This window comes from Pan paniscus, chromosome 1, assembly GCF_029289425.2.
Source record: "Pan paniscus chromosome 1, NHGRI_mPanPan1-v2.0_pri, whole genome shotgun sequence".
Lineage (NCBI taxonomy): Eukaryota > Metazoa > Chordata > Mammalia > Primates > Hominidae > Pan > Pan paniscus.
In genome coordinates this window covers 195,456,285-195,476,959 of record NC_073249.2, presented here as the reverse complement: position 1 = coordinate 195,476,959, position 20,675 = coordinate 195,456,285, and the positions used below count along the sequence as shown (strand labels likewise).

The 20,675-nt window shown below is 47.8% G+C and overlaps 2 protein-coding genes across 9 annotated transcripts in view; one reads left to right on the top strand and one right to left on the bottom strand.

Annotated features, from left to right (window-relative positions):
• ZCCHC17 (zinc finger CCHC-type containing 17) overlaps positions 1 to 8,549 on the top strand; it is a 68,255-nt gene extending 59,706 nt beyond the window's left edge. For all 6 annotated transcript variants that reach the window (XM_003828119.6, XM_008953463.5, XM_055103386.2 and 3 more), the window contains one exon: positions 7,643 to 8,549. In XM_003828119.6, coding sequence (XP_003828167.2) covers positions 7,643 to 7,804 — 162 coding nt within the window. In that variant the 3' untranslated portion in view covers positions 7,805 to 8,549. The remainder of the gene's footprint in view (positions 1 to 7,642) is intronic.
• On the bottom strand, positions 3,427 to 20,402 carry FABP3 (fatty acid binding protein 3). 3 transcript variants are annotated; one of them, XM_014344239.5, is made up of 4 exons: positions 16,511 to 20,402; positions 12,969 to 13,141; positions 10,982 to 11,083; positions 3,427 to 4,470 (listed from the first exon to the last, which is right to left on the bottom strand). In XM_014344239.5, exons 1-4 carry the CDS (start codon positions 16,581 to 16,583, stop codon positions 4,438 to 4,440), a joined length of 381 nt encoding a protein of 126 aa, XP_014199725.1. In that variant the 5' UTR covers positions 16,584 to 20,402; the 3' UTR covers positions 3,427 to 4,437. The 3 variants fall into 3 exon arrangements, with proteins under 3 accessions (XP_014199725.1, XP_003828171.1, XP_063449425.1); XM_003828123.5 differs by lacking the exon at positions 3,427 to 4,470 and adding an exon at positions 9,270 to 9,556; XM_063593355.1 differs by lacking the exon at positions 3,427 to 4,470 and having other exon boundaries at positions 9,563 to 11,083.
• Positions 20,403 to 20,675: the final 273 nt, after the last annotated feature.

Sequence of the window (20,675 nt, the reverse complement as noted above, 5' to 3'; positions counted from 1 at the left end):
TCTGTTTCATTACCTCACTTTTTATAGTCTAGTGGAAGACAATGCAAAGCCTCTAAGACAGAAAATGGTAGACCTGTTGAGGAACCACCAGAAATAGCCCAGGATAAGGAAAGGATGTCACCTTTTACAAATAATGCCTGGTGCTTAATAGGAATACATGCACTAACTACCTGTGAATAGATAGACTTCATAGTCTGTGCTCTCTGTCATTCCTTGGGTGTCTTCACTCAGTGAAACCTGCCCTCAGATTGCAGAGTAATAGGTATTGACTCCTGCTGCTGGCAGTGGGCGATAATGAAAGGAGCAGGGGCAGGAGTAAGAATAACAGATCTTCCTAACCTTGAGCCTTCCCACCTCTTTTCATTAAAACATACATGTATTGAATGCCTTTTCCCACAAGTCCAGGATGCATTGATTTAGTTGTGTGCATCTGGCACCATGAACAATTTTTGTCCCAGTGACTGAATGTTATAAGTAATTTTTGTTGGGCATAATTAGGATAAAAGGAAACTGTGTGTTGCAATTGAAAATGGGCTATGAAGTGGTTGGTAAAATAGGAATGGAGGTTTTGTAGTGAATCCCTGGATAATCTTCTGATGAACTTGTGGTCTGTGCTTTACTGGCCTCTTTCATTAATCATATGCCATCGTAGGTCTTTCTGAATCAGTGTTATGTTATGAAGAAGTAAGTGCCTTGGGGACCAAGCTGCCCACTGATTATAGTAAACTTTAGATATACTTGATTCAGATTATAATTTTCTTTTGATTTTACCGTATGATTTTCTGCTGTACCATATATAGAAGAACAAGAAATAGGAATGTCATTCTTTGGCTGCAGTGTTGGCTCTGTCCTACTGTTCAGAGAACTTCTTCTGGTGCCTATATAGAGAAAGGTTGCCAGTCCTGAGCCCACTCAGGGACACATTCTCTGCCTATTCAGATACAGCAGAGAGCGTTGCCCAGTGTTGCCTACTCAGAAGCCTTCAGTGGTTCGCTTTCTTCTATGACATAAAGTCTAAGTTCCTTTAAGACTCTTCACAATCTGCCCAGCTTCCTAGCATCATTTCCCACCAGTCTCTTCCCACACACTATACTCCAGCTTCATTCATTAATAGAGCTTCTACTATGTGCTAAGCTCTGTTCTGGCCATTGCAGGTAAAGTAGTGAACAAAACAGGTAAAATCCCTATCTTCATGGCACTTAGATTCTAATGGATGGGGTTGATTGACACAGATAATAAACTGGTAAACAAATACAAAATAGTAAAAATAATGTATCAAGTAGTGATAAGTGCTATAGAGAAAAATTAATTTGATTAAGGGATATAGGGAGTCCTAGAATGAGGATGTGGGGAGCAGGTGACTTTCATTTTAGATAGGATGGTAAGGCCAGGCTTTTTTTTTTTTTTTTTTTTGAGACGGAGTTTCACTCTTGTTGCCCAGGCTGGAGTGCAATGGTGCGATCTCAGCTCACTGCAACCTCTGCCTCCTGGGTTCAAGCAATTCTTCTGCCTCAGCCTCCCGAGTAGCTGGGATTACAGGCATGCACCACCATGCCCAGCTGATTTTCTATTTTTAGTAGAGACGGGTTTCTCCATGTTGTTCAGGCTGGTCTTGAACTCCCGACTTCGGGTGATCCACCCACCTCGGCCTCCCAAAATGCTGGGATTACAGGCGTGAGCCACCACGCCTGGCCTAGGCCAGGCCTTTCTCATAAAGTGTTGTTTGAGTGGATATCAGAAGGAAGTGAGGACACAAGCTATTCAGGTAAGTGGAGAGAGAGCATTTCAGCAAATGTAACAGCTGATGTTGAGAAAGAGTGTGGCATGATTAAAGAACATTAAGGACGCCAGTGTGGCTACAGTGAAATGAATGAATAGAGAGTGGTAGGAGAGGAAGTTAGATCAGAAGGAACCCAGATCACTGGGGCCTTATAGGTGATTGGGAGGATTTCCTCTTTCACTTGAGTGAGATGGATGTTATTAGAGGTTTTGAGCAGAGGAATGACATGATCTGACTTCCTTTTAAGAGAATCATTCTGGCTGCTATGTAGAAACTTAGATGGTCAGAAAGCAAGAGTAGAAGCAGTGAGTTGATAGATAATCCAGATGATGGTGGCTTGGACTAGAATGACAGTGGCAAAAATGATGAGAAAGGAGTTGAAGCGTGTATATATTTTGAAGATATAAGAGCAGGTGAGGATGGCATCAAAATTTTTGGACTGTGTAACTGGAAGATTTGAGTTAAGAGAAGGAATGCAGGAGAAGTAAGTGTGGGAGTAGGGAGCAGTCAGGAGTTTAGTTTGAGTTGCTGTCTACACAGATGGAAAGATAGCTGGGAGAGTCTAGGTTTGGGAGGGGGCGGGGCATAGAAATGGAGTTGCCTATCAGATATTCAAGTAGACCATAGAGTAGACAGTGGATATATAGTTTGGAGTTCAAGGGAGAGGCCCAGGTAAGATATATAAATTTGGGAGTCATCTACATATAGATGGTATTTATGTTCATGAGATCACCTGCAGAGTAAATATAGGGAAGAGACTGAGCCCCAGAGTGCTCAACACTTAGAGGTTATGGAGATGAGGATGAACTAACAAAGAAGACAGGAAAGCAACAGCCAAGGAAGTTTGTAGAAAAGTAAGAGAATGTGGTAGAAATAACATGAGGAATGTGTTCTAGGTAAGATGGTCTGTATCCATCTTGACTGACCAAGTAAATAAGACCCAATAATTGACCACTAGATTTGGCCACGTGGAGGTTACTGGTAATTTTGTTTGTTTGTTTTTGTAGAGACAGGGTCTCACTATGTTTTCCAGGCTGGTCTTGAACTCCTAGGCTCAAGAGATCCACCTGCCTTCAGAAAGTTAAGTACTGGCTGGGTGTGGTGGCTCATGCCTGTAATCCCAGCACTTTGGGAGGATGAGGCAGGTGGATCACTTGAGGTCAGGAGTTTGAGACCAGCCTGGCTCATATGGTGAAACCCCGACTCTAGTTAAAAAAAAATACAAAACTTAGCCGGATGTGGTGGCATGCGCCTGTAGTCCCAGCTACTTGGGACTACAAGCGATTCAAGGAGAATTGCCTGAACCCAGGAGCCAGATGCTCCAGTGAGCCAAGATCACACCACTGCACTCCAGCCTGAGTGACAAAGCAAGACTCCATCCTAAAAATAAGTAAATAAATAAAATAGAAAATTAAGTACTCGATAAATGTTCACTGCTGTATTCTCTTTTTTCAGTTTTTGCTTTTATTTTTGTTTTTCTGTCACACTGGGCTGCTGCTATCCTGTTTCAGAACTATAGTGAAAATGGGTAGACTAGTTGCTCTAGCAAGGGATATGTGCTTTTCCTAGAGAGCAGTCTTTGAGATGTTTGAGCAGTGGCTTCTTTCCAGTGCCCCCTTGACCTGCGCCATGGGCTCACACTCCTATGCCGTTTAAAAACTTTTTTATTTTTAATTTTCTATTTCCATCTGATACTTGAATCCATGTCATTTTTTTTTAACCCATTATCTTCTGTTTCCCTTCTCACTTGAATGAAGTTGCGAGAGCAGAAGCTTGGTTCATCTTCTGGCTCTCAGTCTTCCCCCACCCCAACTCCCAACTTTGCTTTTGAACTACAACCTTTTTTTTTTTTTTTTTTTTGAGACGGAGTTTCCATCTTGTTGCCCAGGCTGGAGTGCAATGGCACAATCTTGGCTCACCCCAACCTCTGCCTCCAGGTTCAAGCAATTCTCCTGCCTCAGCCTCCCGAGTAGCTGGGATTACAGGCATGCGCCACCACGCCCGGCTAATTTTGTTTTTGTGTGTGCATGTTTTGTTTTGTTTTTTTTGAGACAGAGTTTCGCTCTTGTTGCCCAGGCTGGAGTGCAGTGGCACGATCTTGGCTCACCAAAACCTCCGCCTCCCACGCTCAAGCGATTCTCCTGCCTCAGCCTCCCGAGTAGCTGGGATTACAGGCATGTGCCACCACGCCCAGCTAATTTTGTATTTTTAGTAGAGATGGGGTTTCTTCATGTTGGTCAGGCTAGTCTCGACCTCCCGACCTCAGGTGATCCACTCACCTTGGCCTCCCAAAGTGCTGGGATCACAGGCGTGAGCCACCGCAACCGGGCGAACTGCAACTTCGGATGTGATTGTTCTTTTGTTCTGTAGCTCAAGGCTAGACACATAGGGAAAATGACGCCATTTGCTGGAGGATTGGATTGTCTTTGTTCAGGCTGCAAAACAGCTTTTGCATCAAAGTTGAGGTCTAGGAGAAGGCCACCTCCTTGAGCCCTTCTTGCTAGCTAGAGTCCATGTTCCAGCATGCCAGGACTCTAGTGATTTGTTTTTATCTTCCCTCCTCCTGAGCCTTCATCTTTGAGAGAGAACAAAGTGGAAACAGTGCCAAACTCTGTGTTATAAAGTATAGTGGTTTTGCCGCTTTAGCCTTGGTCGACTCACTTTACATTTCTGAGTTGCAGTTTTTCCATCTGTAAAATGGGAATAATAACTCATGAATTTTGACTCTACAGACTATTATTGTAAGATAAGGATGCAAAAAGCTTGATAAACTAAAGCACTGTTTAGGTGTAAGGCAGTATTATTACTCTCCTCACTTCTTTATCCAGGCTGGACCAGGCTTGCAGGGAACTGGTGCCAGACTCTGTATTTTCATTTTTACTTTCCCAGGATATTCACCTATGTGAGGGGCAGAACCCAGTGAGGCTCCTGACCCCATAATATCTTGTGATGGACTTCCATGGTCTTGCCATCCAGGAAGGTTCAGCAACATAGCTAAACTATTGATTTGCCAACTCTCAGCTCCTCCCAGCCATGGTTGTTATAGCTTGGTAATGTGGGTCTAAGAAGCATTGTTGCCTTCTCTCTACTCCATTGGAGATGCCAAGGAAGAATTGTTATTTTATCTTCTCTTAAAACTTTGACTTGTCTCCTGTAGATGCTTGGCCAGGCTGTCAGAACATCCTGGGAGTTAATGAGAGAAAAATACATATAGCTCCCACTAAGTGCCTATAATGTGTCAGGCACTATAGTTAGTGCTTATCTTGTTTAAACCTCATAGCATCCTTTGAAATAGGTACTTATTATTTCCAGTTTACTGAAAAGAAAACTGAGGTTCAAAAAAGTTAAATCCCTTGTTCTAAGTCACATAGTGAGTTAAGTTGCAGAGCTAGAATTTGAACTTAATTCTATCCCAAAATTTGTTGTTCTAATGACCATACCATGAGGCCTCCTGTTACTATACAGAAAGAGGGGCCATGTGCTACATAGGAAAACTCCGGAGATTTCCATTCATATGATCTACATGAAGATCCCAACTGCGCCTATGCGATCTGGGACAAGTGGCTTTCAACTTGTCCAAGCCTTAGATACTATCTCATTAACTTGTCACCATAGGTGTTTTTTTGGGGGGGGAGGGGGAGATTATTTATTTATTTATTTATTTTGAGACAAGGTCTTGCTCAGTTGCCCAGCCTGGAGTGCAGTGGCAGGATTATGGCTCACTGCAACTTCCAGCTCTTGGGCTCAAGTGATCCTCCCACCTCAGCTTCCTGAGTAGCTGGGACTACAGGCCCGCGTGACCACACCCGGCCAATTTTTGTATTTTTAGTAGAGACAGGGTTTCACCATGTTGGCCAGGATGGTCTCGATCTCCTGACCTCATGATCCACCTGCCTTGGCCTCCCAGAGTGCTGGGATTACAGGCATGAGCCACCGCGCCCAGCCAGTAGATGTTATTCTTATCTCCAGTTTACATTTGAAGGGAACAGGCCTCAGTGAGTTCAGATGACTTGCCCACGGATGCAGAATAGTAAATGGCAGAGCCAGAACTCAGGTCCAGGTCTATCTAACACCTGCTTCAGTGTTCTTTCCACCATTTTTCACAGCCAGCTTCTAAGACCTGGTGTATCATTCAGTTAGATTTATAGTTCTGAGGGTGCTGGTTGGAAGCTGGCATCCTTTTCTGCTCTCTTTCTCCTCCCATACTTTCTCCCTCTTCTTAGAAACCTTACAGAGGCAATATAGGTATTTGAAATTCAAAGAAGAGATTTATGCCGTGCTTAAAATCTGCTCGTACTGCCCCATTAGACACCTGGGAATCTGCCTCTCGTCTTTTGTATGGGTTTGTACTGTTACTTTGGTAGCATGGTGTGGTGAGTATAGTTTTGGGAATGTTCTTTCTCAGCTCTTTTCTTTATGAGTATAATCTTGTGAGGTGGCTGTAAAGTTAGAGATGATGAATATTCAAGGGTAGCAAGGACAGGCTTATTATTTGATGGCAGTTATTTCCCCTGGCACCAGGATCTAATAGAAACCAGAATAGCAGTCAGGAGTTCTAAATCTTTTACTCCTATTCTTTGACCTTGGATATGTGAGTCACTGTTTCTAGATAGACTGGCTAGTCTTTAGGGGCCCCTTTCAGCTTTAATATCCTGCACTTTAAAAAATGAAAGTAATAAGATACTTGTTTAAAAAAAATCAAATTGGACAGAAGTATTTGAAGGAAAAAGTGAAAGACCCATATCCTTTCCCCCATTCAGTTCATTCCCAATGTGTAACACTTATTACCAGTTTGATGTATCCTTTTCAGTGTTCTCTGTGTATACTAAATATACACAAGTATGTGTAACATACACACTTTATATCATGTGCATGTATATATAAATACACATGTATATGTTATACACACTGGAACCTACAATACATATTATGTCTTGGTTCTTTTACTTAACATGTTTTAGCTGTTTTTTTCTTGTTGGTACTTAAAGATTTACTTTATTGTTTTCAATGTCTTATACTTTTTTTTTTTTTTGAGACGGAGTCTCGCTCTGTCGCCAAGGCTGGAGTGCAGTGGCACAATCTTAGCTCACTGCAAGCTCTGCCTCCTGGGTTCACACCGTTCTCCTGTCTCAGCCTCCCGAGTAGCTGGGACTACAAGCGCCTGCCACCACGCCTGGCTAATATTTTGTATTTTTAGTAGAGACGGGGTTTCACCATGTTAGCCAGGATGGTCTCGATCTCCTGACCTCGTGATCCACCTGCCTTGGCCTCCCAAAGTGCTGGGATTACAGGCGTGAGCCACCGTGCCTGGCCACAACGTCTTATACTTTATTAAGTGTTGGCTGGACATGGTGTCTCACACCTGTAATCACAGCACTTCGGGAGGCCAAGGTGGGCAGATTGCTTGAGCTTAGGAGTTTGAGGCCAGCCTGGGCAACATGGAGAAACCCAACTCCATAAAAATTAGCAGGGTGTGGTGGTGCATACCTGTGGTCCCAGCTACTTGGGAGGCTGAGGTGGGAGGATTGCTTGAGCCCAAGAGGTTGAGGTTGCAGTGAGCTGTGATCGTGCCACTGCACTGCACTCTAGCCTGGGCAACAGAGCGAGACTGTCTAAAAGAAAATTAAGTGGTCCCCTATTGATTGTGTGCTATAATTTTTCTTTTTTTCTCTTTTTAGAGATGAGATCTCGCTATGTTAGCCAGGTTGATCTTGAACTCCTGGCCTCAAGCATTCCTCCCACCTCGGCTTCCCAAAGTACTAGGATTACAGGTGTGAGCCACTGCACCTGGCCAATTATGTGCTATGATTGTTAAAAGCAAATATACACATACAATGTTGATTTTTAAAATTTTCTTTTCAGGAGAAGAAGAAAAAGAAACATAGAGATAGGAAGTCATCTGACTCTGACAGCTCAGACTCTGAGAGTGATACAGGCAAGAGGGCAAGGCACACATCAAAAGACAGCAAGGCAGCAAAGAAGAAGAAAAAGAAGAAGAAGCACAAGAAGAAGCACAAGGAGTGAGAGTATAAAGAGTGTAGGGGGTGGTTGAGAGTAAGAAACCAGGAGCCTTGTGCCTTGAGACTCCTGGAAAGACTCAATAGTGAGAATATAGCCTCCCACCCCATTAACTTCGCTCCCATGGGAGATGGCTTCCCCTCATGCAACAGGCAGGTTTGGGAGTTAGAGGTCAAAAGCAGCTGCCTGAATGAGTTGTTGTTTCCTTATCACTCCTGGTCCCTTTGCAAGTGAACCCTGCAGCTCACCCATTCATTCACCCAACTTCCTTCATTTAGCAGGAGGTCCTATTACCCTCTCCAGCTGCCACTGCCAGAGCTGGATTCCTGTAAAGGAGTCCAGGCTAGAGCCACAGAGACTGTTGTGGAGGTGAGTTCGGCTGTAGTTAGAGTGATTGGACCCTTCCTATTGGTCTGTCCTGGGCCAACTGGTGGGTGATCTCTGCTGCATCCAACATGGGAGCAGAGAGACTGGCAGCAGGAGGGGGGAACATGGTGAGAAGTGGTGCTCACTTTTCCCATTCCTCCTAACATAGTTCTACTATGCTAGAAGTGGCATCCAGCGGCCACAGCTAGAAAACAGTCTGCAGTGTGACTTAACTTGTGTATTGCATTCCAGCAGACCACTGAACCAGACAGCGAAGCCAAGATCATTGTTCTACTTTGTATTTACTACTGTGTGAATCAGTTGATTCTACTTCAGGTCCTTGCTTAAATTCCTGTCACTAAATGGAAATGTGTTTGGTTTTAAACTTACTGAGTTATTTTTCCTATAATCCTTCTTCCTGGGTAACTTACAGACTTAAAGTCACTGAGCCTGCATTAGCTGACAAAAACATTTAATATGTTACCTTAGACCTTGGAGAGATGCCCAGCAGAGGTACAGAGCCAAAGGCACTAGCAGATCACTGCCTTCTTGGGAGATCACTTATAAGCCCTCCCTTTTGTAATGATCAGATGCCCTCTGCCGTCAGAGTTGATTAGAGAAGCAGTAAGAATTTGTAGTCATAAGTACTAGCCTGGTGCACAGGTCAGCAGTCCTCTTGGCCAGTGGTCATTTTCTCCCACCACCATGGTACAAGCCTGGGTTCTGTGCCCTGAACCTGAATTCTGGAAAGGGAGAGACTACAGCATTTCACAGAGAACAGCCAGACCCAAGAGCTTTCAGTGTAGGAGGGGCCTGAAGTGACAGTTCAATAGCCAAACCTGGGGAAGCCCCATCACTGACTGAACTAGGTCATTTGACCATGGGGGGGGGGGCAGTGTAAAGGCAACGTGTAGGTACAGCTGTTTTATTATTAAATGTGTAAGGTGATCAGCTGATTAACAGGCTCCGAGACTGTCCATTTCAGTCTCCCATCCAGTGCTTCTTCCTCAGTAACCTTTGGGCCGTTATTTCTGCCCACTCTCTGACACACAGGATAAACCAAGACTCCCAGAGTTATGTTACCAAAGGCAAAAAGGCAACTGGGTGGCCTTGGCTCTGCTTTATTGACCTCAGAGCACCCTATGAGTGCAGTTAAAAAAAAAAAACAAAAAAACCCACATACACCATGGGAACTGGAACTGGATCCCGGTCAGTGGCACCTGACCCCAGAAGAATTCGTGGATTTGTACAAAATGCAGAGGAAGAAATGAGGCAATGTGGTGCTGAGTCGAGGGGTAGCCGATTGGCAGAGTAGTAGTCAGCAACAGTGCAGTCAGGTCATGCCTCTTTCTCATAAGTGCGAGTGCAAACTGCAGTGCCATGGGTGAGTGTCTGGAAGGAAAGACAGAGTGAGATGGGGGGTGGAGCCAGGAAGGCCATTGCGAGCATTCTACCCTCCCTTCCTCCTGATAATTGTCACTTGAGTACCTACTATGTGCCGGCTATATGTATGTGTGTGTGTGTATACATATATAATTTTTTTTTTCTGATATGTACAGCAAATCCTTAAGACAGGCATTGTAATTCTTATTTTAGAGATTTGGAAAAAACGAGCCTGTAGAGAGGAAGTAATTTGGTCAAGATCCTGAGTGTTTTTCCTTCCCTTATACCATTTGGCTTCCTTCATCCTTAGTGTCTAAGATGGTGCCTGGCATATAGTTGACAAATAGGAAAAATATCCAGAGACTCAGGAAACGACTGTGTTTGGCTACTAACTCCAATCCTTCCCTAACTTAGGGTAGTGCCAGGGCCAGAGCCCTGTACCTCCCACTATCCGGTCTGGCATCATAGACCCAGACCCATGGCCTCACCATAGTTCAGCTGCCACTGAGAATTTGGTCCTGCATATCACATCCCCACCAAAGCTAGGCACCTCATTCCAAACTTCAAGGGGACCCCTGTCCCACATGAGTACAAGAATGCAGTTAACAGGTTATGCTGACCCAAGAAGGTGTGCAGTGAAGATGCCTAGGTGAAAACCTGAGGCCCTGTGGTTAGGCAGAATCCACAGTTGGCTGCTCTCCCTGGGTCTGGGGGGAATTCAGTCAAGGCTAGATTCTCCAAGTGAAGTCCCCAAGCTTGAACAGATCTGCCAGCCTGGCTGTGGTACTTCCTACCCAAGCAGTAGTCAAGTAGTTTCAGTAGGCCAGACATAGAAAGCATGAAAATGGGGTAGGACTAGAATGGGGAAGAAAGGACTGTACTGTCATTCAGTGTCCCCACCAGTCAAGAGCCTGTCCCTGCAAGTGACAATGCAGTCCTAGGGAGGAGAGGAAAGGCAATGCTGAGATAGGCAATGGGAGCCCCTCCTAGAGGGCCTGGGATCAGATTTGGCCCTGTTTTCTACTTCTTCCTGAGGTGAGGCAAGGTAGAAACACAGGAAGAGCAAACAAAGGACATGGAGCACCTGCTGTGTTCCTCAATCAGTGATGCTTTGTGCTGTGCATACACTGTCTCTTACAGGCTTCCCAGCAGCCCTACAAGGTTGGTATTATTAATACCCGTTTTACAGTTGCACTTGGAGAAGGTGATTTGCCCACAGTCATGTAGCCTATAAGGTAAGATTTGAGTTCCGGCCTGTGTGAGTCCAAAGCCACTACACAGAAAATTCCCACCTGATACCACCCTGACCCACAACCACTCTCTTGTCCCAGCTTCTACGGCTCTCAGGGGAGGACTTGGCTTTTTAGAACAGGCTTGGCTGAAAGAGCAGTAGTAATAACCAATCAGATACAGCTCCAAAGTTGCCCATCTTACCAGGATGAGTTTTCCATCAATTAGCTCCCGCACAAGTGTGGTCTCTTGCCCGTCCCATTTCTGCAGGTGAACAAGTTTCCCTCCATCCAGTGTCACAATGGACTGTGGAAAGAGGGTAGAGGCCTGAGCTGTGATCTTAGGAATTGAGGGGCAGGGTGGGGTCTGGACACTGGGCCACAGAGGACACAGCCTTTGACCCAAACTAGTGATGGTGTGAGGACAAGAGCTCAGGCAGTCCGCCTCCCAGCTATCCCTGCAGGACATCTAGTTCACCTCCAGCCTCTGCTCCACTACTGCCTTGCTGGGGAAGAGGCCTTCAGATATTAGGCAAGGAGGGAGAGGCAGGCAGTATGGTGGAGCCAGAGAGCCTGGCTCTGAGAAGTACCACAAGCCTTCAAGACAGACACTTATCTGTACTCTAGGTGATTCCCATAGCCTGGTCCCCTCAGATACAGGTGAGATTTACTAGTCTATCCCTGGGAAAGACTGACTGAGGAGGAGGAGGAGTACTGAGAATCTTTCTCCAGCCTTGTGGTTAGTCCACATAATGTCTAAAAGACCCTTAGTGATAGGAAGTATTGGATAATTAGACTTCCTGCCCTGTATTCCTACACCTTTTCTTGGTCCACATCATGTGACCTCTTTAGCCGACAAGAGGGCAGCAACCACAAAGTCCTGTGACTGGATGCCCTTGAAGTGTTCCTCAGCTCTGGGTGCTGCCAGCATACATACATCAGCTGGTTCTCATTTGGCAGCTCTTCCAGGTCTCTTTCCTAGGAGTTTGGGGGTCACAAGGCCAGGCTAAGGGATCCTGATGAGCAAGGTGGTTCAGTAGGAGAATCTGAGAAGGTTCTGTGTATTGTTTAGGTGATAAGGAGTATGAGGCCTGTCTCTTAGTGTGCTCTTTTTTTATCCTTACCTTATTCCTTGTTCTCATTCCCCTAGTTTTTTTGCCTACTCACAGTAGATATTTTTGCCCTAGGCATTCCACAGGGCTATTGTGTTTAATTGGGGTTCTTGCCCCTTGAGAAAGTAGGCAAGTCCAAGGAGGTATGAGCAGGTGGTGGGGCAGCCACCTTTATCCAAGGTAGACTGCCATCTTTGGGCACCATACCCAGCTCTGCTGCCAGCCACCTGTGTGATCCTGTTCTTTCTGGGGACAGCTATGAGGAAGAGGAAACAGCTGATGGGGCTGAATGATAGTGTCATGATAGAACACTGCTATAGGGACACCCTATAGAGGTCAAAGCCCCTAAGTTCTCTCGCTCCCATGCCTGGCCTGGAAGGCTGAGGCAAGCTGCCAAGACAGCCACTGCAGGGTGATAGAACCCTGGGAGGAGGGGCTAAGGCTTGGTGGGAAGACACTGCATACACATTCATGACAAGGTGAATGCCCTATCACGGAACATAGCTCTTCCTGCCTGTCAGCTGGCAACACTGGAAATAGTTTGTCAGGGTCATTGGCCATGTCTGGGAGTTAGAAGTTGAAGCGGCATCTGAGTAAGTGCTTCTAGTTCCTGGCTGCCTTTTTTGCTGCTGGAGGTCACAATGACCTCACTCAGTGGAGGGCCCTGACTTCCGGGCATCATTCCTAAAGCACTTCAGGTCACAGCCCTGGCCACATAACTCCACCATCTATGGAAGGGGAAAGAAACCTAAAGCTACTGCATACCTTGCACAGGGTCACCCAGCTGGAGCTGGAGTAGATACTGAGGTCAGAAGAACATCCTGGCTCTGTGCTGCCCATTCCGAGGCAGACAATAGATGAATCCCAAGAAGGGAGGGAAGAAAACAAGAGGACAGAACTGACATGTATTTAGCATCAGTGGCATTCCAGCACTACACAGGCTTTATGAATCTTGTTTCATTTAAATTCCCCATGATAGTCTGCCCCTCAGGGTGCAATACCAGGGAGCCAAGACTACCAGCCTATTCTCTTTTAGAGTCTCAGCACTCTCCATTCCCCACCCCTGTTTCCCTGACTTACCTTGACCTTCCTGTCATCTGCTGTTGTCTCATCGAACTCCACCCCCAACTTAAAGCTGATCTCTGTGTTCTTGAAGGTGCTGTGTGTTTTTAGGGTGAGAATGTCCCCATTCTTTTCGATGATTGTGGTAGGCTTGGTCATGCTGGCCACCTGCCTGGTAGCAAAACCCACACCTGAGGATAGGGGGAAGGTTATGAGTATACGAGCTGGGGTAGAGAAGCAGTGTACAAGAAATTCAATGAATAACTCTCAAGCCTGGGTATGGGGAGGTGGAGGACTGTATCTTTCAAAGCCTTTGCATGGGAATTTTAAAATTCAGTCTTGTGCTTAGTTCTGTTTGGTGAACACAGATTACTGATCCCATTAGATGAGAGATACTTAAGGAACAGCAGTGCCATAGCAAGTCAGTGGCAGAGCTGGGATTAGAATAAGCTACTATTGGGCTGAGTGTGGTGGCTCACGCCTGTAATCACAACACTTTGGGAGGCCAAGGCAGGCGGATCACATGAGGCCAAGAGTTTAAGACCAGCCTGGCCAATATGGTGAAACCCGTCTCTACTAAAAATACAAAAAATTAGCCAGATGTGGTGGTATGTGCCTGTAATCCCAGCTACTCAGGAGGCTGAGGCTGAGAATTGCTTGAACTTAGGAGGTGGAGGTTGCAGTGAGTCGAGATTGTGCCACTGCACTCCAGCCTGGCCAACAGAGTGAGATTCCATCTCAAAAAAAAAAGCTACTATTAAGTACTATGAGCTTTTTGTGTAGTAAGAACTGTACATGTTATCTCATTTAGTTCTTCCTGTTCTTCTGAAGACTGTTTCCACGTTACAGATGCAAAAACAGAGGTAAAGCCCAGGGTCACAAATCTGAGATTGAAGCCCAGAATTGTCTGAGTCCAGGGCTTGCTTAAGTGCTCAGCTATACTACCTCCCAAGGCTGGAGCATAAGGCTGCCTTCCAGGGCACCTGAAAAGCTCTCAAAGCCTTAGGAATAAGGCTGAGGAAAGAAGAGAAACATAGACTTTCCCTTCCAAAGCCTTAGGCATAAGAGTTTTCCAACTTTGGAAGTTTTTACCCTGAAACTAAGAAGTGTTAGTGCTCTTGTCCCTTATACATGGCAACCCATCACTTTCAAAGCCTGTTATCTATGATCTAGGAGTTAGGTACAAAGGAAGTATTTGTCCTATTGTACAGATTCAGGAGGAGCCTAAAGCGGTAGCAACAATGAGTTAGACTCAAACCCGTCTCCTGACTCCCAGTCTAAGGCTTTACGGAGACTCTCTTCCTGACCCAAGCATGGCTTCCTTGGGTACTGGGCAAAGTCCTAAGTGTCCTGCAACCAAGTAAAGAACAAAGAACTAATCATGACTGCCCCCTCTCCCCCCAGCAGCTTAACGTTGAACTGTCCTCCAAGGCAAAGGTGAGGCAGGAGGCAGCCCAGTGTAGTGAGGTGGTGTGTGTAAAGTCTCCAAATGTACCTGGCTACATAGTGCTTGCTGGAAGCTAGGTACTCTGCACATGCCCTACATGGGTTGTTTTACTTAATGCTTGTAACAGCCTTGAAGCATAGATTATCCCCAGTTTACAATGAAGAGTGCGAAGTGTCTTCTCTAAATTCAAAGAGAATAAACTACTGACATAGATTTGAACCTCGGCTCCAAAACTGTTGACTATTTTCACTGGGCGATTCTGTCCAGCACATACTCAATCCAGGCCAGCAGTTGTGCCTGTGGTCACTGGTACTAGACTGGACCTCTTTGCCCCTTGAGAGCCCTAGGTCTACAGCAGGAGGGGCAGGGGCTGCCTCTGCCATTATGCTATCAGCCCACCCTTGCTTGGCCAGTGAGGAACTTGGCATTGCCCCTTGGTATCAGGATGAGTCAGGCCAATCACACTCCCCTGCACAGAGCAGGACCTTGTCACGGCACTGGGAGCTCTGTTCACTTAGGATCTACCCAGAGGTATGGAGTGTTTGAAAAGGAAACCACTGCGGGATGAGTGAGGGTCTGAATCAAGAGAAACTAAGAATATTGAGCTGACAGAATTTAGGAGACTCAGGAAGATCTGGGTTCTACTTAGAAATGAAGCCAGCACTACTTACTGAGAGCTGAGGAGGGTATTTTCCCAGGCTTTCCATTCCTACGATGAGAATGCTGGCTGCCTTAACATAAGCTGCTGAAAGATAACAGGACTTCAGGGAGACCAGCCCGCCGACCCAACTCGGGGCAGAATAAGGGAACAAGAATGGTAAAGTTGTTGCAGCTCAGTTCAAGACTCAGCTCTGGCCCAGCTTTGGAAGGAGGAACTAAATCTGGGCATTCCAACTTCCCAATAGCTGCTGGGCTGTGTTCGTGGGGGCTGGGGGGTGCTCCTCTAAGAATGACTGCCTGCCTGGAATTACTGGGCATAGCGCCCAAGATAGGGTAGAGGCCGTTGAGAGCTTTGACCTCTCCATCTAAGCCCAAAGCAGTAGAAGAAGGGCTGAGGTCAATCATTAGCTAAGCAGTTTCTACTTTTCCTCCCACTCGCAGGGCCTGTAGGGTAGTGGGAAGAGCTCTGGGTTACAGATCTAGAAACCTTAGGTTTTCATATTGGCTCTGCTGTGGAATTGTTATAATACATTTCTACTCTCCTGGTTTCAGTTTCCCTGTTGAACCTCCAAGTTCCTCACCTGTGAGATTCTTTGAATCCTGATTCTTCTCCATCCCAACACCACAGCAGTTCTCCACATCCTCCTAAACCAGTGATCCTCCCTCCTAGGTCTTGACCTTGCCTTGGGACCCTCTACTGCACATCAGAAGTCCAATGGCTTTCTCTGCCTACCCCTCGCACAGATAGGTGAGCCTTGGGTTGCAGGAAAGGCCCAGCTGATCATGGGCCTCTTGCCCCACCCTACCACGAGGCTCACAGACAGTGATGAAGGCCTGGATACATAGACTGCAGGACAAGGTCAGACTGGCTGGTGAGAAAGGGCATTCTCCAGCAAGAATTCTCTTCCCTAACCAACATGGAGAGATGGGGATTGCTGCTTACTGCAGGTTCTTGTCTTACGTCCTTCTCATATCTGATTCACTGATCCACAGTTTTTTCCCCACTAATCTTTTTCCTCCTACGTATTTCCTACTTGTTTACGTCATAGTACACTCCCTGGCTGCCCCATTCCCTTTCTGGGTTCAGTCTCCTCCAATTTCTAAACTACCCATGCCCTTGTTCTTTTTCTCCCCTGGCTAGACTCCCCTTCCTGTGATCAGTGTTCTTTATCCAAACCCTCCTCCTACCTCCAAATCACATATCCCTCTTCCTGGAAAGAGCCTCCCACACAGCTGCCTCCTTCCACCACCTCCCTACCGTGGTCTCTAACCAGATTTGGACCACCAAAGCCCCCTCCGAACAGGCCCCACCTGCTCTAGGCCAGGCTGCCATCTCTGCGCTCCCCTATTCCCCAGTCTTAACCAGGAGGGATGCGGCAGGAGTGCTGCGTGGGGCTAGGCACGCCACCAGCCAGTCCCCAAGCCAGCATCCTGAGCCCCGCGGCTTGCTCACCGAGTGACTTCATGTAGTCATCGAAATTCTTGCTGTCCACTAGCTTCCAGGTGCCCAGGAAAGCGTCCACCATAGTGATGCTGGGCTAGGCTGAGAGAAGCTACGAGAGAGCAGGCGTGCAAGGGCTCCGACGGCGGCTCCCTGCCCGGGCTGCCGCTTTAAATAGCCCTCGCATCACATGAGGAGACGTGGCCCACGCCCCCGGCTCCCGAAATAGGAAGCCCCAGGCTAGGGCTCACCCAGGAGGGGCTGGTCCGCCCATCCCCCAACCCACCGAGGTGGGTGGGGACCAGCCAGTGGCGCCCTGCTAGCCTGCGTCAGCGCCAGTGCCTGGCCCCCGAGTCCCTACCCCAGGCTGGCAGGACCTTCTCCCTTTCCTGGCCTCTAGGCACTCTGGAATCTGAGAAGGAAGCAGCCGACACCAGCCCGAGAGCTAGGGCGCATGCCATGGTGGATATCTTCCGTCCCCCAGTCCCTCTTTGAGCTTAGCGTCAGAGCAGAGATGAGACTAGAAAAGTAAAACGCCCTTGGGCTGGTGCCCACGCCGGGGAAAGCTCTGGTTGACTTCTGGCACGGGCATCTGTCCTCGTTTTACAAGTGAGGAGTCCGAGGCTCAGAGGGGAACTGACAAGGTCTCAAGAAATAGGAGGGGGTGAATGGAGCTCAGATTGCAAGCTTAGTCTAGCGGGCTTCAGAGCTCGCGCTCTCCCTTCACTCTCACTGCCTGGTGGCGGAGACAGTCACCAGCGGCTCGGTCTGCGGCTGAGCTGACCTTGTCCTCTGCCTGTTTTGAGCAAAAGCCTGACCCTTCGCGCCCCGCCCGCCTCACACGTGCTTGCCCCTCCCTGCGGAATGTCTCCTGCTGGCCCTCCTCCGTCCCCACCCCACCCCACCATCTAGCTCCCCACCCGCCCCTGCAAGTGCTCCGGGCTTTTCCGGTTTCTTCGCACAGCTCCGAGCTTTAGCTCAGGTCGTTCCCAGCTCCCCTCCTTCAGAAATTCTGCCAATTCGGTCAGCTCTTCAAGGCCCATGGCTGCCTTCCCCACCTGCCGCCCTTTCTTTGACCTGTGCACACTAGCAAGCCGCCTGCACTTTTGGGTAATTTGCTGCCTCCTTTCGAGAGCCTGTTGTGCGGTGGTTTGTCACTGTATAGTTTACTAAGCACTTTCAGTAAAAATAAGACCTGCCTTGTCTTGCTATTTATTGCATGCTGAGGGCTTTAGGTGTATTGTTTCATTGAACTTTTTATTTTATTATTATTTTTTAGAGACAAAGTCTCTCGCTGTGTCTCCCAGGCTGGAGTACTGTGACGCCATCATAGCTCACTGCAGCCTCAAACTCCGGGGCTCAAGGGATGCTCCTACCTTAGCCTCCCCAGCAGCTGGGACTATAGGCACATGCCACCACACCTGGCCTCATTGAACTTTTAAAGCAAAATCCATGAAGTAGGTGTTACTGTATTATTTTCTCTTTTTAAAAAGGTGAACAAGTTGAAGCTCTGAGGAGCTCACTCATTAATTCAGCAGTTAATAAAGCACCTACTTTGTGCCAGGCCCTGCTTTGGAGAGAGACAACAGGGAACAAGACACATATTCACCTCTGGGCAGCCAGACACAAAACTAGCGTGGTGACTCTAAAGGGAGTCCTGTCCTGTCCTGACCTGAGGGCCCAATGTAGACTTCTCAAAGGGAGTGAGGTATAAATGAGTTTCTGAGGGATGGCAGGAGGCCCTGCACACCAAGGAGTAGTGCCGAACTGAATTTCAGCCAGCAGCAGTCTGTCCAGGGTGGGCCTGCAGGAGCCAACACAGGAGCCCTGAGGCCTGCCACGTGCGTAGAGTATGGCAGGCCCTCCTTCCTGGGACTCTGTTTCTCCATGTGCAAACCCTGCCTCCCTTCCCTGGACTGTTCTGAGAACAAGGCCAGGGAGGAAGAGCCCTCTCCCCACCCTAAGATCTTGATTCATTTGGACGGTCCAGTTGCCAGAAGACTCAGAGGCTCATTTCTGCCAAAGCTATAGGGACAGGCCTCAGGGCTGGGCATGGAGCGTTGGTGATCTCACTGTTGGAACAGGTGCCGGGAGAGGAGGAGGGGGAAAAGATGATTTTTGACTCAAGGTCGCAGCCCTCACACATAGGGCCTCCTCTCAAGGACTGTGTGGCCAGGAACTAGAACTGACTCCTTATGTGGCCCTTATAATGCAATGATGGAGAGCTGGGGTTGGGCTAATGGCTGCTGGCAGATCTGCGTTCTGATCTGAATTTTGTTGGGTACTAGCTGTGTGGCCTTGGGCAATTCACTTAAGCCATTCTGAGTCTCCCTTTTTTTTTTTTTTTTTGAGAAGGAGTCTCATTGCCCAGGCTGAAGTGCAGTGGTGTGATCTTGGCTCACTGCAACCTCCACCTCCTGGGTTCAAGCAATTCTCCTGCCTCAGCCTCCCGAGTAGCTGGGATTACAGGCAACTGCCACCACACCTGGATAATTTTTGTATTTTTAGTAGAGACGGGGTTTCACCATGTTGGCCAGGCTGGTCTTAAACTCCTGACCTCAGGTGATCTGCCCACCTGGACCTCCTAAAGTTCTGGGATTATAGGCATGAGCCACCACGCCAGCTTCAGTTTCATCTTTAAAATGAAGGGATTTTTTTTTTGGAGATGGAGTCTTGCACTCTGTCGCCCAGGCTGGAGTGCAATCTTGTTATCTCAGCTCACTGCAACCTCTGCCTCCCAGGTTCAAGTGATTCTCCTGCCTCAGCCTCCCAGGTTCAAGTGATTCTCCTGCCTCAGCCTCCCAAGTAGCTGGGACTACAGGCGCAGGCCACCACGCCTGGCTAATTTTTATATTTTTAGTAGAGACGGGGTTTCACCACATTGGCCAGGCTGGCCTTGAACTCCTGACCTCAAGTGATCCGCCTGCCTCGGCCTCCCAAAGTGCTGGGATTACAGGCATGAGCCACCACGCCTGGCCTATTTATTTATTTGGAGAGAGTCTCACTCTGTCCCTCAGGCTGGAGTGTAGTGGCATGATCTCAGCTCATGGCAGCCTTGACCTCCCAGACTCAAGGGATCCTCCCACTTCAGCCTCCTGAGTAGTTAGGACTACAGGTGCATGGCACCATGCCTAGCTAATTTTTTGTGCATTTTTTTGGTAGAGACAGGGTTTTGCCGTGTTGCCCAGGCTGGTCTTGGACTCCTGGCCTCAAGCATTCTGCTTGCCTCGGCTTCCAAAGTGCTGAGACTACAGGTGTGAGCCACGACACCTGGCGAGCCACGACACCTGGCCCGAGATAATACATTTAAATGCTAAGCATGGTTGACTTACGAAAGTTCACTGCTGCTGCTCCTCCTGCTGCTATTGTTATTGTCTCCAGGGATAGTGCAGACACCTAAGACCTAGTCTGAGCTCTGCCACTACCTACTGAGTTAGTTACCCGAGGCAGATTGCTTTGCTTCTTTAATCCTCAGTTTTATTATTTCTGGGACAGGATTAGAAACGGCTTCAACTGTGAAAAAGGGGCTATAGAGGTTTTTCAGAATGGGTTGGGGTGGGGTCACTGCCAGAAAATCCATTTGCTCCCTCTCTTGGGCCTGTCCAAATTGAGCAGCACGGGGCTTTGAGGAGCTCTACTCGACAAACCTCAGACCAACTACCCTCACTGCCCTTCCCTCACCTCGCCATGGTGCTCAGACCTGGGTCACCGAGGTTAACCCATAAGCCACACCCCATCTCCTTTCCTCCTGGTTTACACCCTTCTCCCTTCTAAGTATGTACAGTTCTCTCCTCATCCCTCTGAGTTACCTGCATCCTCTTCCTCTGTTATGCTGACTACATTTGGGGAAGAATGTGAGCCCTGTCCCTTTTTGTACTCCTCTGTCTTGCCCTTGGCAGATCCAGATGTGGATATAACATCTGGCAGGCAGCAAGACCAGCGCCTGCCAAGAACAGCATCTCCCCAGCCCTCATCCTATGGTGAGGTCACTGTTCTATGTTTCCACGGCAACCACAGGCTGGGAAGATGGAGAAGAGGAGAGATGAGTAACCAGAAGCCAGCCAATGAGATGAGCTGCAGCACCGGATGATCCATGGGGCCATGGGGAGCGGGGACAAGGGAGGCCTGCTCAGCATGTTCAGCTGTTTCCTGGACCCTCCCTGCCATCTGGATGCCT

Excerpts from the sequence above, each read along its gene's own strand:
- FABP3 (XM_063593355.1), bottom strand. The coding sequence starts at position 16,583 with ATGGTGGACGCTTTCCTGGGCACCTGGAAGCTAGTGGACAGCAAGAAT. Across the intron at positions 13,142-16,510 it reads TGACTACATGAAGTCACTCG|GTGTGGGTTTTGCTACCAGG; the intron begins GTGAGCAAGCCG and ends CCCTATCCTCAG. Across the intron at positions 11,084-12,968 it reads CAGATGACAGGAAGGTCAAG|TCCATTGTGACACTGGATGG; the intron begins GTAAGTCAGGGA and ends CTCTTTCCACAG.